Below are 18,401 nucleotides of genomic sequence, written 5' to 3'. Positions count from 1 at the left end.
AATCCAATACAACAGTCCTGCAATAGAAACTACATTTTTAAACTTGCATTGCATCATATTGAAAGGTTATTTTGTCCTAATTTTGCAATATTTTTCAGAGAAACATGTCACTGCCCCTGTTTCACTGCTTTTTTTTTGCAGTGAAGGTTGTGAATATGAGTGAGTTTTTATTTAAAAGTTGCTCCTTCACTTGAAATAATTATATTTTTTGGTGTTTTCATAATTTTAGTGGCCTCGGGCTTGCTGCCATGTGTGTCACAACATGGGAGGAGTGCTAAGATTCAGCTAAAATTGGGTTAATTACAGTAACCGTCCTAAAATAGAGGGTAGAGAATATCACTTTGTGTAGAGCAATGAAAGATGTTTCTTTTTAAAGATTATCTTTTGGAATTTTTTACTTTACTGGAGGAGTTACAGTATAAAAATCAATGGGAAATTCAGAGAGAGAGAAGAGTATGTCCTCAGACAGAAGTGAACCAGAACCTCATGGTTATGTATGCTTTATTGATTTTTCCTCAGAAGCCGAATCTTAATGACTTTTTGGCTGCGGTTTTAGCCCAAGTTTGTGAGGAATGACTCTATGAGAGAGCAGTATGATTATCTTCTCAGATTTAAAAACCCACTGCCGATCTTCCTGCAACCGTACCGTACGAGCACGTGCACGCTTATCTATAACACAGCATACATGTTCTCAGGATTCTGCGGGAGGAGGCGATGGCGCGAGAGGCCGAGGAGAGAAAGCGCAGAGAGGAGGAGGCTCGATTCATGGCCGAGCAGCAGCGTCTGCGAGACGAAGCCCAGCGAGTTCAAGAGGAGAAGGAGGCGCAGGAGAGAGCCAAAGCCGAGCAGGAGGAGAACGAGAAGCTGCAGAAACAGGTCAGTGATGGATACGTGTCAGAAGAGTGTTTAACAAACAATGAGGGGAACCTACTGGAAGTCCTCCACCAGTGGGAATCAAACTCTTAACCCTTCGCTGTGCTACCAGACCCAACGCTTCATCAGTGAATCACTGTAAATACTGTAGGATCTGAAAACCCTTTAATTTTCCATTAACCACCAGGAATCCCTATGATCCCCACACGCAGTAAGCCCATTTACCATCTGGGCAGATTAATGCATCGAAGGATGCCTGAGCTGTCAGAGGGGATACAGTACTGAACCCAAACATCAGTACCCTCTAACTCACTCGCCCTCTGACTGTCTGGCATCTGGGCAGATTAAAGGAAGAGAAAAATGTGCTGCTGTCACCGATGATGTGTGTCATGCGTGAGCCCTAATAGTGAGAGGCCCCTTGTCTGTCCGGGCAGATGCCAGCTGGTGACCTCCATAATGGTGATGAGCAGAGGCTGAGGGAGCCATTGTGATCGGGGGAGATAGTGACAGGCCTGTGTTGCCTCTGTCTAGTACACTCGGCTCGCTCCGCAGTGGGCTGATAGTCGGATAAGCAGCGTCAGTGTACGCCATGCCTGAAGCACTCAGCTATGCTCGACTCCCCTTTTTCCCCTCAATAGCTCCATTGTTCCGCTCTGACAGCGCACTCGCTCGAGACTGGAGTGGCCTCATATTTTTTTAGTTTAGGTCAAGTGTTGCGCTCGCCGTCTGAAATCGTGTGTGACCGTTAAATCAGAAGTTCTATTTTCACTCGAAACGTGTGAAACATCAGATTTTAAAGGCAGCTGGATGCATTTGTTTTGCCCTCCACAGATGTGATTTATGTATACATCATGATGCTATTTTCATTGCTTAATTCTTCACATCTGTTTGTTTTGGTGCTGAGTCTAAATACCCAGTAAACCGTGTAATGGTTACTCACATAATATCAACCTCGGCCTGAGGGCTGCAGAACGGACCGAGCATGTGCTGCTCCCTGGTGGTGGAGAGTTAAACACACTGTATGTTGTTTTCTAAGGATGAAGGTTTGGTTTCAGAAGTCCAGGGTTCAGATGAGAATAAAAACTATGTCAATGCTGTTTATTTACATATATTTATGCATATATTTATAGTAATCTTGCAAATAACATGTTTTGATGTCTTGAGACCAAGTCTAACAAAAGAATTAGAATTATGGCTTATTAAATTCATACTTAGTTTAATTATATTAAGTCTAATTGATGATATAAGGCTGTCTTTACATCTTTAATCACAAAAATGAAAAAAAATAGATAAAATCAATAAAGCATTCAAAGATTGAAATATAATTATAGTCACTAAAAATCAGTTTTTGCCTCACGAACATCGTTCTTTGGTGCCTTAACTCTGACTGATGTTTAATTGTATTATTTTTTCCAAAAGCATGCGGAGGAGAGTGATTTGTTTGTTTTTTTTAGTCTCGAGTAGTGTCTGCGGATCTTCTTGTCATGTTGCATTCAGCCACAACAAGCACCACCATTCATTCAGACCGTTTAAGGCTGCTTATGTGGCCTGAGAGATGAAACTCGGAGCAGAAAAGGGCAACACACGCTCGCTGCTGCTCAGGAAAGTTAGTATTTGTGTGACAACTGTGGTGAAAATCTGAAAATAAAAAAACTGACAAATAACCAAGTTTTTGTCTTTTAATGAGAACCTTGCAAGGGATCGGCAGACTGATGTCAGTTACATGCATTTTATAGACAAGGAGTGAGGGAGGCAGTGTCGGGATGTGTGTGTGTGGTTTAGTGTCAGGTGTCATCAAAGTTGTCGGCCTGTCGAGAGGAACTATTACATGTTCAAGGAGAAGCTACTCCCTACTTTGTACCAGACAAAAACAGGAAAAACAATAATGAGCATACGTGCGAGATGATTACATGTCCAAGGTTAAACAATGTGAGTTCATCCAAAGTGCACAGTATGAAGTGTGGTGCAAAGGTTACAAAGTGTGGTTTTTCTGTTACACAACCTATATTAATGTATCAGTGTATCTAGAGAGATTTTTGTGAGTAAATCAACCTGAAACTGTAGAAATGTGTTGAACAAAAATAAGATTTTGAAAAGTGTGGGTGGACGTTGTACCCTGGTTTGCACTTAGCAAGTTAATGACATATTCAGCTCTGATTGGGCAGCTGTCAGTTGCTTTGTATTTTGTTCTCTGTGGGAATCAACACAAGAGCATAATTTTACATTTTTCTCAACTCCCTTGTCCTCCCTTGACATCCTGCTGCTTTTCATCTGTTTGTAGCTGCGTGTATGAACAGAGAGTTATTGTTGAAATGAAAATTTCATTATTTCATTAGTTTTTGTCTGAAAGCTTTTTTTGCTTGCTTCATATTAACGTTTTTCCTTTTTTTCAGAGGGAGGAGGCTGAAGCTAAAGCCCGCGAAGAGGCCGAGCGTCAGCGCATAGAGAGGGAGAAACACTTCCAGAAAGAAGAGCAGGAGCGACTGGAGAGGAAGAAGGTGAGTAGAAAGAGAGAAAAACATCATCAGAGCTCAGAAAGTCACACGGGTAACTTCCGAGTTAATCCCCAGCACTTCTCGCTATAAAGCGTGAAGCTAATTGATCTCCGTCTGATCTTTACAGCGCCTTGAGGAGATCATGAAGAGGACTCGGAAGAGTGATGCAGGAGATAAGGTTTGTGTGATTCCTTTTATACAGGCGTGAATGAACTCAACTTCCTCTTGTCCTGTTAAAATAACAAGCGTCTTTTTGTTCTTCACAATCACAGAAGGAAGTCAAAGCCTCTCCACAGGTCAACGGCAAGGACACAGAGCTCAGTAAAGGTAACTGTCACATCCCATGATGATGTGCTTTTAGCCTCAGAAACGTAGCGTCCAAAAATACAAACCCTTTTATTTATTCATCAATAAAATCTTTCTGCAGCTCCCGAGAACCTGCAGAGTCCCGGTGCAGCAGTGCTCAGCCAGTCACAAAGCGTGTCCAGCCCTGTTGTAAACGGCGTCCAGCCCGCCGCTCACCAGAATGGCGTCTCAGCCAACGGAGAGGCGGCTGACTTCGAGGAGATCATCCAGCTGAACAACAACGGTAACCCGGCACAAACTCAGAGCGGGTTGGTCAGCGACCCGATCCTGGCGTTCGAGGGAGGAGAACCTTTCCTGATGAAAACAGGCCCGATAAAGCCTCAGCATGTCGCAGGTACAGTAATGAGACTTCTTGTGTAGCTCAATTAACCACTAAAAAGAGAGTTGGGTTACATATAATTAGGACTTTTGGACATAAGGGAGAATATATTTCTCTTGAATTAACAAATCATCATTTGTGTTTCATGCTACATCTGATCTCAGGTCCAATCCTAGATCACAAGTTCACAACGTTTAAGGCTCAAAACTCCTAAAAAATTATCTCCCAGTCACCTTTAATCACAATTTATGGCCTCAGTTTGGTGACCTGTGAGCAGTTCAACCTCTGACATTGTTTTATTTGAAGGATTTTTGCAGGCATGAGCAGAAAAGGCCTGAAGAAAAAGCAAAAATGAAAAAGAAAAACATAATTTTGTGTAAAACAAATCCATTACCTCATATCAACTCAATTATCTTGTTACCCCTTAAATTATCTTACGTCCCGAACCTCAAGTTGAAAACCACAAGCCTGGATCGAACAAGACAAACATCTCATTAACTGTTGGCTGGACTGCTGTGAAATTTTGTACAGGCGTTCGTGTGACCCTCAGGATGAATCGTAATCTCTTTGGTGACCCCCTGACTTTTTATCAAGCACCGTCATCTGGTCATAATCCTCTTTGTCCAACTTTCTGTTTCATGATTAAATACCAGCAAAAATAATGACATTCCCATCAGCCTCAACTGTACCTTGTGTTTAGTGCTAATTAGCAAATGTTAGCATGTTGCCTCAAGGGGCTTTTACAATCTGCACAGTATCCGACCCTCGATTTGGATAAGGAAAAAAAACTAAAAGAGGAGTAAACATTATAAACATCAGTACAGCCTCACAGAGCTGCTAGCATATTGTAGACTCTCAGTGTTGTTTTTTTCCAATTAATCAATGATGAATTTAGTCTATAAGATGTAAGAAAAATCGTTACATCTTCTAATTCTTTGTTTTGTCAAACTTTTACTGTCCAAAACTCAAAGATATTTAATATAAAGTAAGAGAAAAGCAGCAAATCCTCACATTTTAGAAGGTGCAACCAGGGAACTGTCAACATTTTTGCTTCTTAAATGACTTAAATGATTTTACAATGATTAATCGACTATCAGTATTGTTGTTAGTAAGGTTTTCTGTTGATTGACGTACCAATTAAGTGACTAATTGTTTCAGCACCAAACTCAGATTTTCAAAGGGGAGACAGAAATCACTTAACAGCTCATTTTATTCAAACATTAGATATAAATTTGCAGTAAATATAAGTTGTTAAACATAGTTTTTCTCTTTCATCTCACCTGTTTTTCTTTCCTGTCCTGTTTTTCCCTGCAGAGGTCCTGTGAGTCCACACACATCACACGGAGATGCGCCTTATGTCTCTGCTTGAGTTATGAGATTCATGCAACACCGCAGCGGCTTATAAAATAGTGTGCCAAACAAACAATGAACTGCGCTGAATTCACATCTACAGTATCTGCCGCAGAGGACAAAGAGGAGGAGATGAACTCTGCCTGGAGAAAAAAAAAAACACACAAAAAAAAACAACAACTACTCATCCGAAATATAGAAAATAAAAAAATGCAACAAGTATTCTCTCTCTGTCTTCACCGCGTGTTATGGTGCAGCATTTGTCAAGTTTTATTGAAATGTCACATGCAGATTTTATGGTGCACCTTAAAGATGACTGACTGTGTAACAAATTTTAGAAAATACATTATAAGACCCTGGAAATACATAATATTTGACAATGGTTGTTATTATTACCGTCGTTATGATATTGTTATCTTAAGTTGAACAATGTGTGTGTGTGTTTGTTGTTTTTGTCTTGAATTATTGAGTTATTTAACATGGGGAGCATTGTAAGGACTGGCCACAGACAGTGTATGTAAATGTATAATGAGCCTGGCTGCCTAGGCCTCCTGTTACAGGGGATCTGTGAAATAAAGCTTTATGAAAGGGACTGGTTGTGTGTCTGTCTCTGTGCATCCATGGAGAAGTATGATTCCCACGTTTTGGATTTCTATTTGGAAATAGAGCCGCACATTTACAGCTGATACTGTATAAACTCCTTTTTTTTTCAAATTGGAGATTTTAAGGTGATGATGACTTGACATTAGTTGTTTGCTGTTTTATGCCGGCAGCATTTTATATCTTAAAAAATGTGTTTTTTCTCACATTAACCCTTTTCTGGTGTTCTCATTTTGTAGTAAAACCTCTTGTTTTCAAGTAGTTTTTAATACCAGTTGTTTCTGTGTTCAATTCTCTATTTCTAGAGGATTTTTTTTTGTCTGATTGTGTAATCGTAGGCTTACGATCAGACTCTCTGATCAGGTCTTTTCATGCCCTCCGCCTGATGAGCATGAACCTGCAGACACATGATTCATTTTAGAAGAGGAAGAAATATAAAGATTTCAACAAATCTACATTCAACAAACTGCACTTCTTACTCGGTCAAACAAAACTGAGTCTGGTAAATAATAAAAGTTAATTCAGCTTAAACTTTACAGTGTATGTGTGTATTTGACACAAATCAGTGTATTTGACTTTTGCAGGTTTTTTTTTTTAACTTTTAGAAACAAGTGACTGAATATTTCTTAGTGGCAAATGCATTTTAAGTTTAAGCTTTACTGTCTTTACAGCTGCATTATAGTTGAGTGTAATATGTTAAAGTTTCAGAGGGTGGCAGCACTGACCCACAAGCCTCATGGTGCATCTGTCTACAGCAAATGTACAGTAGATGTGATAAAAAAGGAAAATAAGTTCAGAAATACACTTAATTTGGGGGATTTGTCGGGTATTTGTATCAGATCACAGAGTGTTTGAGTCCACTGCAGCATTTAAATAGGTTTTAACCAAGGTAGGCTCGGATATGACATCTAATAACTATAACAATGCATCTTAATTTAAAAGTTAACAATAGGGGTGAAACTTGACAAGAATCTTTACATTTTAATCTCAGTCTTGTTCCCAGAAGAAATGTGAATGAAATCTAAATGTACTCCTGTCAAATACACGTAGGACACATATGATGATCCATTAAATAGCAAAATGAACCTCTGTGCTTTGTATGAACGTATACATATACAGTTACTTAGTTATTGTGTTATGTTCATACAAGTGTCCAGCCCACGCAGATACAGTTTACTAAATAATGTAGCCCCTCAATCATTATATAACGAGCAATAAAACATGAAATTCATCTCACTTAAATCACATAGCAAACAAAGTTTGTTGACTGGGTGGGAGACCAGTAAACCTCCCAGTTTCCAGTGAAACCGAACGTAACTGTGCACTGTGATAAATTTAGATTCACATAAGGCTCCACTCTGTAGTTGTTTTTCATCAGACAATATGTTCTTAATTTAGTTTTGTACCAAACATCAACAAACTATCTTCCTTCGTACATCAGGAACAGTTTGCGCCGGGCATCATAAATACTACACTTTAATCTGTTCTGGGAAATAAAAAGAGAATCATACAAAATAAAGATTTCACTTATCACTAATCCATACAAAATGTTTTTGTTTTTTTGGTTGGTTTTTATACAGACAGGTGTGCTTGTATACAGCCTTTGGAAATACGCAGTTGTTCTCCCCCCTGAACGTTTTTCCTCTCTTTCTCCCCATCGACTTGAATGGGTTTCATCTCATTTGCTTTTCAAAGCCTTACTGGTCGGTCAGTTTTTTGGCCGACAGCCACCAAACACTCACTGAATGGCATTTGACCCCCACTTGTCTTTTAGCCTGGAGGACTACAAGAGGACTTTGTCTGTGAATGGTACTATTGTTGCACTTTATTTTAGTGTGAGTTCATATCTGAAGTTCTTGGACTGGAGGTACTATTGTCGTACTTTTAGTGCTCCAATCTAAAATCTTGCCCGGGCCACCCACATAGTCAAGGTCAGCACTGGTTTGTGTGATTAATTACATGGCCAGGTGGGGTCAGATATGTACTGTGAACCTCATCTTAGCTAATTGCAGGAAACAAGATTTGAGGTACTGTCTGGCTTGGAGTATTTTAGATGTTTAAGTGGCCACAAACGACTGAGACTGTCTACTCTGCCGGACATATTAAAAGTACTGGTTTTGGAAACAGTTATACAGCGTTGCCTACATCCGAGTGGATGTCTCTGAGAAAGTCATGATATGATTTATTTGTGGATTACAGACTGAAAAAATGAAAACGACCACACTTTAACAGAGCGGCCCCTGTTGTCGGCAACAGCCTGTGTTTGTTTGGCTTTAGGTCACACAGACGAGGACTGGCAGACGGCTCTGAGGTGTAGCTCGGCCAAAGGATCAAAGGTGTGCGCATGGGATTTGCTCTCCACTTGCTATCACGCTCTCTAGCAATCAAACATTAAAACCCTTGCGGTCACTCTTGTTTTCCTCCCCTCTGCTCTTTGTAACGTCAACAGAAGTCTCTTTGCTGCATCAGTTTTGGTCAACATGCATCTGCCACCGGGTTGCTAGCATATCAAATGTCTAACAAAATACACTGGACCTTGTTTCACTGTGACCACGATGCCACCTGGCACAGAGATGTGAATCTGGACAGAAACATGGGGAAGGGGAGATGGGGAGTGGGGGGGGGGGGCATGTTTGGGCTATCTGTATCTGTTTGCTTTGGTTTTGATGTTGACTTTATAATCAGACAGTTTACTCACCATACAATGCAGCACTGAATACAAATAGTCTGAATAATAAGACCTGATTTTCCTCTCTATTTGAGTAGAGTTAAACTGCAATTCATAGTTCTATTGTGCTCTATTGTCTGCAGGATAAATGATGGTTTACATGGTAATGATACCTCACTGCTCCACCTGCATGAGACAGGTGCAACTCGAAATTATTATTTCTTCATTTATTTATGGTAAATTCAGTTTGTCTGTCACCCCTTTCGGTCTGAAATATCTTAACAACTGTTACATGGACGGAGAGGAAATATTGTGCATTCATGTTCCCCAGAAGATAAATCCTACTGACTTTAATGATCCCTTCATTTTTCATCTCACCATGAGGTTCACATTTTTGGTTTTGAGTAAAAATGTCTCAATAATTATTGGATGGATCGCACAGATGTTCACGTTTCCTTCAGGATGGACTGTAAAAACTCCAGGTCACAATTTTAATTTGTAATTTATGACCAAATACCTGCAGAACTAACGACATCCCCATCAGGGTAAACTGTACTTTTAAAGTGTTTAAAGTCTCCAGTCAAAAAATGCATTTTTCTTCCTTTTACTTCTGTTGGATGTTTGAGCTTCGCTGTGCAGAATGATGTATGTGCAGAGTTAGACGGATGTTTTCAAGTTAATCCGCTAAAGAGGGAAAGTTTCTCTGTGCTTACCGAAAACTTGTGATTTATGACATCACAAGTAGGTTGGAGCCAATTGTGGTCCAGTATGACACTTATACAAGTGTGATGTGGAAACTTGAAGCCTCCAGTGCACAAACACTGAGGATGGACCTTTCAGTGAAGTAGGAGACATCTCACATCTAGCAGTTAAACTTTTTATATAAACAATATTTGCATATTCACTACATTACCAAAGTGTTTTCCCTTGTTCTGTTTTCCCATTTCAAAGACTCACGACTCTCCCAGATAATGTAACGATCCTATAGGATTATGTTATGATCACCAGTTTCAGTTATTTCAACTTCATTTCTGATAAATCTAGTTTTATCCGTGATTTTGGCATGGCGGGACGGCTAAGAATACTACAATACCCATGAGCCTCGGTTGTGGTTGCTGTGGAGAAAAAGCAAGTCTAATGAATTCAAAGCTCTTCGTCGTTGAAGTTGAAAACAAAACGTGGCGCCGTAGTTGCTGAATTCGCTCAAAAGTGACCCAGAAATTAAAACTGCACTGATTCATTGTGCTCATTGTAAAATCAGTTTTCTCAACGCCGTTATCTTTTATCTTTACCACTTATCGGACACACATTATTATTCAAAGCAGAGTATTTTCATATATCTTAAAACATGTTTAGAGGGGATCTTTAATGCTAAGCAGCAAATGTTAGAATATTAAAACTTTAACCTCTACCATAGACCTATTTTTGGGGGGGAGAGGGGATGTTTAGAGGAAGATAGCAGGTTAACAATATGTGCCACATAGAAATAGTATCATCATCTTAAAGCTGGGAGCCTGGAGATTAATTTGACATGCAGCTCAGCACTGTGTGTCCTCAGGGAGTGGAGGACATTGACAGTAAACATTACGCCGACTAAACATCAGCATGTTAGCCTTGTCATTATGCAAATAGAGGTTGTAACTTAGAGAACCGGGTTACTCTGAATACTTTTTGTCTTCGTATTCCTGGACGGCTTGGTTTTTGCATAACCACTCCCTGCCTGCGATATGAAAAGTATCGTGCTTCAGCCAGTCCTGGATATGTGTTAAAGAGGCCCTTAGCTGCTGTGTTTGGTTCCACATTGACCTAGATTGTCTATATTATCGAATCAATGTAGGACCAGAGAGAGGAGCCTAAAGGGCTTCAGTGTCTCATATGTCTGTGAATGGGCAGAGCATTGCTACTACCTGTTTATATTTACACTGGATGTCAGCCAAAAGCAACTGGATACACATTTATATAGCAACATGTGTCAAGTAGCTGAGTGCATCAACATGCCCATCCCCCACATGACAAATGGAATGAAATGTCAGTGTACTCATTAAACACAGTGTTTACATTTACATTTTCCAGCAGAACCCTGCAGGCATATTACAGACGAACACATCACAGATTCTAACGCTGTCTTTTCTTCAAACAACATGATTGAAAACGCTTCCAGAAAGTGAACTATTTATAATTCAGATGTGATTTCACCAAGTGGTTGTCAGACAGTTGGTTGCAGCTGAGGCTGTGCACGTTCTTAACACCTTTCACTGAGGTTTCTATAAACGAGGAAGCACGAAGACGTCTCGCTCTTCTTCTCTGTTCCTGACACTTTCAGTCTCCCCCTGCAAGGTGAGCCACTTTCTTTTCACCGTCTTTACTCTACTACACACTTAACATGTTTTGTGCAGCCATGTTTTCTTTTAAAACTCTGTTTTTCCTGAGAAAGTTTTTTTTTTTAACGCGTTCGTGTGTGTTTTGCTGCTGATTCACTTTCTTATCACAGGAAGGAAAAGAGAAATGGTTTAAAAGCTGGCACAGGACTACAGCAGAATGAGATTCTCGTGATAAAACAATTAAAACATGTTTTAAACTGAAACAATTAAAAAATCTCAAAGCTTTATAGGGGTCTGCAGCAAACAAAATGTAGCTCATTATACATAAAAAAAGAAATAGGGGTAATCTAAGTATTTTAGAGGAGGGTTGGGAGAATTTATGTGAGTTACAATGGAAAACTTCAGGTTCAGGCTCATGGAGAGAGTCTTGTTGGAAAAACTTCATTAATTCTTTATTACGCCAGTCCAAAAGACTCATTTCACTAAATCCTCCAGCTGTTGGAGACAGTGTGAAGTGAAAAATCACTATCATATATTCTGGTCTTACCCACTACTCCTAAATTCTTTTTTGGCAAGAGGTTCACAAAGTGTTGCCAACAGTACTCCATTTAAATATCCCATTAGACCCTGTATTTAGGTACCCTACCCTCAGAAACTGTTTTTCTGAAGTTTATCTGAAGCTTATGTGAGGCTCCAGCAGTCTGAGTTAGTCTTATCAAGTGGATATTTGCCACTCTTTCCCTGTTGGGCTGTGGTGGTAGTAACAAAAACAGGAACTTTGGCACTAACAAGACTGTAATGTAGAAAGATATCAACTTGGTTTGACTCATTTGGACGAACCATTGAAGCTTCATATTAGCTTCAGATAAACTTTTTAAAGAAAGTATACAGTCACAATAGAGTGTAACTGCAGGCTAATGTCGGTTACAAAGTGTACATGTATTTTATAGACAAGGAGTGACAAGGTGTATAGTACCAGGTGTCATCAAAGCTGTCAACTATTACATGTTCAAGGCGAAGCTACTCCCTACTTCATACCAGGCAGTGCCAAAAAAACCAAATTGAGTTCATCCAAAGTGCAAAGTATAAAGTGTGGTGCACTAGAGTACAAAGTGTGATTTTTCTATTACATATTTTTCACTATAACAGCATCAGTTTTGTTTTCGCCTGTTGTTTGTTTGCTCTATTTTGAATGATGACACAAAAGCTCCACACGCTTCATGTTTCAGCGAGGCTACGCGCTATGATCTCTTTAATCCGACTGACTCTGAAGTGTAATCTCATGACCTCAGTGGTCAAAGTCGTTCTCAGCCCCTTGGAATCCAAACCTCCAGAGAGGCTGTAAACGGCTCATAACTGACAGTGACAGACAAGGAGACGTGTGGTCTGACATGTTGGCCAAAGGAGAGATTTGTCAGGGTTAATTTTAACCTGGGCAATATCTGAGTGTCTGACACCTGAGCTGCAAAGGAAAATGACAGTGAATATGCACTGTTAGCATGTCTTTGTCTGAGGTCAACAAGAGGGGAGCTGATCACTGCGTGCCATGCTGAGGTGTGAAGTCTTTGGTGCAGATTGTGACTTCCGTGGATTGGATTGCATGTCGTTATCAAGCAGAGTGAGGAACAGACAGTTATAGGCTCAGCTGCACCTTCACGCTCTGTCTTTCTCTTTTCTTTCTATTTGTTTTCTTTCTTTCTTTCTCTCTCTCTTTTTATTCTCTTCTTTCTGTCTTTCTTGCAAAAGCTGAGTTACAGCCTAATGACACCTATCTGGCTGTGATAGTTTCTGGATGGATGATTTGTAAAGTTAATCCTTCCTTGGCGACCCATGCACCAAATGTCACTTTTTCATTTAGCATGAAGTTCAGGTTGAAGTCACTTAAATTTCCATTTGCAGAGGTAGCAAAGGCCATGCAACAAACAGAAAAGACCAACAAAGAAGAGGAATACAGCAAAGTCTCTTTATATTGCACAAAATGGGGAGTTTTGAGGTTAGTCAACACCAAATAAACAGAGTGTATCAGTTCCTCATAGAGAGTGTTCTTACATTCAACACTTGTTCTGGTTTGAATACGTGGCTGTAAACAAAACCAAACTCTCCAGAATAGTCAAACTTGCCAGATAAAATCTTCAGGATTCAAGCCATCGCCTGAATCATCACTTTAAGCTCCTGCTTTCAAGGAGACGGTACAGAGTCCAAACATCTATAAAAATGCCATACATCAGTTAAACTGGTAATTAATGGACATGCCAATATTGTTTTGAATCCTGTGTACCTGGCACTTAACTTCTTTATTTCAAATCATTGAATTTTTATAAAGTTGCACATCTAATAAAGTGTAAAATATATTTTACGTACTGTTTTTGTGATGTATGGTGTGTACTTATGTGATATGTGTAACCCAGACATCGAACTGTTAGCCATGAGTTTTCGTCATGGATGTATTATAATGGTACCTTCAAATGGGGTCGTGTTTACCATGTTCATGAGGAAAGTCCATGTGAATGCCCCCCTCTTGTGGTATTCATGACTTTGGAAGTGAAAATTTTCTGAAGGCTCTGAGTTCACGACTTGTGACGTGTTGTTGACACTTTCAGAAATGGGGGGGGCCATGGAAGTTCATTTTTTGGTGGATAGTAAGTTGATATATTGTAATTTCAGTCGAGTTTTTCTTAGAATTTTTCTAATGTTTGAGGAAAATGTTGATGTTCCCAATGGCCTCATCTTTTTCCTCTGTCAAGTTACCTGCTCACTAGCTAGCTAAATTGTTAGCTTTGGTGGCTTCTAGACGCTGACAGTAACATTAATATTAGCTAATGTAGCTAGCTTTTGGCATCCATGTTGCCTTGCAGAAGTGTTGTCTCGACTTAACCACTTGAAGGCTGAGTGTTTCGTGTACACGACTTCCCATGTTTTAACTACAAGCTCACGGTTCCATTTGAAGGCAGCATTAGAGCTGGATACGGCACCGAAAATGGTGCCTATTCGGTTCAATAAGAATTGTTTGCCTGACACATATGCTGGAAAAGTTTCTAGCTTCTGGTTTTACTTCTGGGTTTACTACTGCAGTGCAGTGGTGTTTCTCCTGCTGGCTCCCGCCACTAGTTCCTGCTCGGCCCATAGACTTTATGTTGTAGTAATGTCACAGATTTTGAAATTGCTTTTCTCAGCTCAAGGAAAATTTTACAAATATAAAACCGCCATGGCTCAAAAATGCATAATAGAAGGAGTCATAATTGACCTTGTTTGCAGTTTGAGTGGTCCTTTCAACAGTTTTACAGATGTCTCTTTTACAATGGTGGTCTATGGGGAAAATGCTTTTTGAACCCGCGGGGGGATTTTTCGCCGCAATAACGCAAGTGGCCACTGGGAAAGATTGGCTGCCAGCTCTTATAATACATTCATGGTTTTCGTCCATATTATCCACGGATGTATAAAGAGAACTGGATACAGCGTCAGAGACGGGGCCCCGTTTATTTCTAAGAAAGTTGCTCAGTGGCTGCTAACTTCCAGTTTAGCCCTCCAGCTAACTCGAATGGGGATAAAACGATTCAATTGTGCAGCTCTTGTAGACTTTCAAAATGTGATCAGACTGATGGATCAAATTCCGATAGTGAAACAACTAATTTCTCGGGGGTTGTGACACTCAACAAAATGTATCCACTGATTTACAGACGTCTCTTTTACAATATAAGTCTATGGGCAAAAGTCTATTGGGCCCAATAGCATCTGTCACATTATAATTACACAGTTTGGCCACTATGTCAAATTGCCTTCAAAGCCCGGTGCTGTACCTGGGGGCTTGACATTATCTGCCTAGGAAGTTCACATGCGCCATCTTTGTGGCTGTTTACATCCCACCAACAGCTGTTGCAGACGCAACGTGTGACGTCATCAATTCAATCACTGCCAAACTACAAACAAAACACCTGGATGCATTCATAGCCATTTCTGGAGACTTTTCTTTCAACCCAACATTTCAACAATTTGTCAACTGCCCCACCAGAGAAAATAAAATGCTGGAGTTGCTTTATGCAAATGTGACAGATGCATGTAGTTCCACTTTTTCTCTTCACTCTGTGTACCTCAGATTTCCAATACAACTCGGAGTCCTGTCATCTGCAGAAATTTCCGGATGACTCTGCAGTTGTGGGGTGTGTGGACAGTGGTGGACAGGAGACTGAACACAGGGAAGTGGTGAACCGCTTTGTGGCATGGTGTGGGAACCAACCATCTCCTTTTAAATGTGACCAAGACGAAGGAGATGGTTGTGGATTTTAGGAGGACCAGGAATATGCTAAATACTATTTCCATCATGGAAGAAGAGGTGGAGGTGGTGGAGGGCTATAGATACCTGGGCGTTCACCTTTACAACAGACTGGACTGGAAATGTAACAGTTAGGCTGTCTACAAGAAGGGACAAAGCTGACTCAGCTCAGGTCCCTCAATGTGTGCAGCAAGATGTTGCATATCTTCTACCAGTCTGTTGTGGCAAGTGCAGTTTTCTTTGCAGCCATCTGTTGGGGCAGCAGCATCAGAGTCCGCGACTCTTTATGCGTTCTTGTAATTTTCACTTAGGCAAATGTTACATCATGATATTAGTACTGAATGGCTGCAGTCACAAGTATCCATACAGTGAGTAGAAGTACTTATGCATAGTGCAGAGAGTATGACATTGTCACACAGTATCAGGTTAGTACTGCATATATTAATATATATTGCATCTTTGTTGTTGAATCAATTTGACATTTTGTTTAGTTCTCTATATAGAAGGTATAGAAGATGAAAGTTGGAGTAAGTGTTGATAAAGACCCAGTGTAAAAAAAACCCTCATAAATAATAAAGTAAATGTTGAGTGTTAATTAGAAAGTAAGATTGAGACGGCACTCCTAAGGGCAGAAATATGTGTCACTAGAAAGTGAATTTGACTCATTTATACTCCAGTCTAGTTGTTAAGGATTACGTTCCTTCTCACTATGTGGGAAGTTCACGAAGGTCAACAGGTGGTACACAGTTCGACAAGAGGAAACTTTTTACAGGCCAGTGATTCTGTTTGTACTCTCATTTGAATGACTTGTTTCCATTATTTTGGTGCAAAACATCCCTCAAAAAAATTGATACTCGTTCCTCCGTTTTGAATAGATACTGGCATACAGTTCACCCAATTAAAGGCTTAACCCCAGTGATATGAAAGGAGTCTTTGTGACAAATGTGTTACTCGTTTACCACTGACTCTCACATTCCCCAATAGAAAACACAACAGTGAAATGAGACAGAATATAATTTTAGCAACTAAGTTTATCTGGCCAAGGTCGAGTGGCCCCTCAGTGGAGTTCAGAGTGGAATCTGTCTGTGTGATCGGAGGCATTATGTCGCTCAGTCTGATAAAAATAGTGCACAAGCTCTGCTGACACCAACTTCAGGCTTTACTAAAATACAGCTGGGAGGAGCTCCAACATCCTCCACCGCAGGATGGATAATAAAGAGTCATAAATTTCAAAGGGGGTGACAAAGCTGTGAAATGTTGAGAGATCGTAAACTTGCTGGTGAAAAGTCTTTTGTTTCAGTGATGTAATTATCCCAAAAAGAATGGTTGGTTTTTGTGTGTGAACTGATTGAATCCTGACAGTAAACTTCACGCTCCATTGAACCAGTGATGTTGAACTAGAATTAGCTCAGAATCAACTTATTGGCCGAGTGTGTTGCTTTTAAGATACAAATACAAACTTGAACAGACAAGCATGCTGCCATTTTGTATAAGCAAGAGGTATATTCATGTGTTCTTCCATGTGACAACAAAGAAAGGCATACTAAAAACGTATTTTTTTTAGTTTTTATCACTAAATATAGTAATGTCTCAGTATATAATCCACAGTAGGTACAAATGATAAAACTATATTATACAAAAATGTTTGAAAGTGTGAAAAAAAGCTTTCTAGGTGCAACACTGATGTCATTTTGTGACACAAAGAACAAAAAACTTTTCAGTAGAGCAAATAATTCCCAGCTCTTTCAGTACCAGGAACCAAATTCTCATGACTACTAAGAATTATATGAATGTCTGTGCAAGGCAAGAAACCAACTAGTGAAGCACTGTAAGTGGAAACATGTACAGTGGCATCTGCTGTACAAGGAACTACTCTCCTGAGACTGAACATGTTTTTGCTGTTATTAGTCTTTGGAGCCGTTTCTAAACCAACTATGGTAACCTTTGCCATCAGCGCGAAGTAACAGGTCGCCCAGTGCAACGGTGTGGCTCACTGACATGTTTTTAATAATATTTGGACAACAATGGAGGTCTATAGCACAGAGGAATAAGATATATCAGGCTTTGGGTACACAATACTTGTAAGTGGGATCAATTCATTATTGTTTTGGCTGTGCACATGAGATTTGGTGAAATATATAGGAAATCGCCAGCCACATCCTTTAAGGGCTCCTGACGTGTTGGGCCCCTTGGTCTGTGCCAAGAAGGCCTGCATCTATCAATGCATACCTGATCTTGAGCCTCTGGCTTATACAGGAGCCCTGTGTGAGCCCTGTTGAGCTTACACTGGTGTATATTCCTGTTGTGATTTGTGTTTAATCAAATGTACAGAGGAGGAAGAACGGTGGGTTAAAGTACAGGTTCACATTTGTTCAAGTGTCTTAAAACAACAGTCAGCTGCCCACATTAACACTGAACAAGGTTTTTCCTCGCTGTAATCATTCCTCCTGTTCAAACTGACTATTAAAAGATCCCCTTCGAAGTAATGGATGCCAAAATCCACAGTATGTCATATTGTGCAAAAATGCATTTGAAACTTTATCTGAGGCTTATATGAGGCTTTTTATCTGCCACATCTACAGTCTTTTCAGCATCAAATTCCCTCTTTGTGTTTCCTCGTACAGTGTTTCCCTGTTCAGCTGTGGTGGAAGTGTAGTAACAAAAACAGGAACTTTGGCACTAACATGGCTGTAACGTTGAAAGATATCTACTTGATTTGACTAATTTGGACAGCCTTGAAACCTCAGATTTTCTTCAGATAAACATTTAAATACAAGGAGGACAGTGGATTTTGGCCCCCATCACTTACAATGCATTACAGTGCACATACAGTGCATTATGAGATCTTCTGATGGCCAGTATGAACAGGAGGAATGATTACAGCAAGAAAAACCTATGTCAATGTTCATTTTGGGCTCCTGACTGTTGTTTTAAGACAAACTTGAAAAATTGTGAACCTGCCCTTTACAGTAATAGTGGCCCAGAAGCTCATTTATTCTTTTAATCCAGCCATGTGTCAGTACCACAGGTGGTACGGCAATAAGAAATACAGCACAAGATAATTAACTCCACTAAATTACACCACATATGGCGTAAAACACACAGAGGAAATCTGACCCTATCCCCCGCGGTCATCTAC

General features: G+C 40.0%; 1 protein-coding gene across 3 annotated transcripts in view; it reads left to right on the top strand.

The window, feature by feature from the left end:
* LOC121912602 (MAP7 domain-containing protein 1-like) overlaps positions 1-5,995 on the top strand; it is a 47,078-nt gene extending 41,083 nt beyond the window's left edge. For all 3 annotated transcript variants that reach the window (XM_042434829.1, XM_042434828.1, XM_042434830.1), the window contains 6 exons: positions 696-876; positions 3,267-3,371; positions 3,496-3,546; positions 3,641-3,695; positions 3,796-4,068; positions 5,368-5,995. In XM_042434829.1, coding sequence (XP_042290763.1) covers positions 696-876; positions 3,267-3,371; positions 3,496-3,546; positions 3,641-3,695; positions 3,796-4,068; positions 5,368-5,378 — 676 coding nt within the window. In that variant the 3' untranslated portion in view covers positions 5,379-5,995. The remainder of the gene's footprint in view (positions 1-695; positions 877-3,266; positions 3,372-3,495; positions 3,547-3,640; positions 3,696-3,795; positions 4,069-5,367) is intronic.
* The last annotated feature ends 12,406 nt before the right edge of the window (positions 5,996-18,401 follow it).

The sequence above is a fragment of the Thunnus maccoyii genome, chromosome 15, assembly GCF_910596095.1.
Source record: "Thunnus maccoyii chromosome 15, fThuMac1.1, whole genome shotgun sequence".
In the NCBI taxonomy this organism is placed as follows: Eukaryota; Metazoa; Chordata; class Actinopteri; order Scombriformes; family Scombridae; genus Thunnus; species Thunnus maccoyii.
The sequence above is the reverse complement of the archived record's forward strand: the minus strand, read 5'-3'. Positions and strand labels throughout refer to the sequence as shown.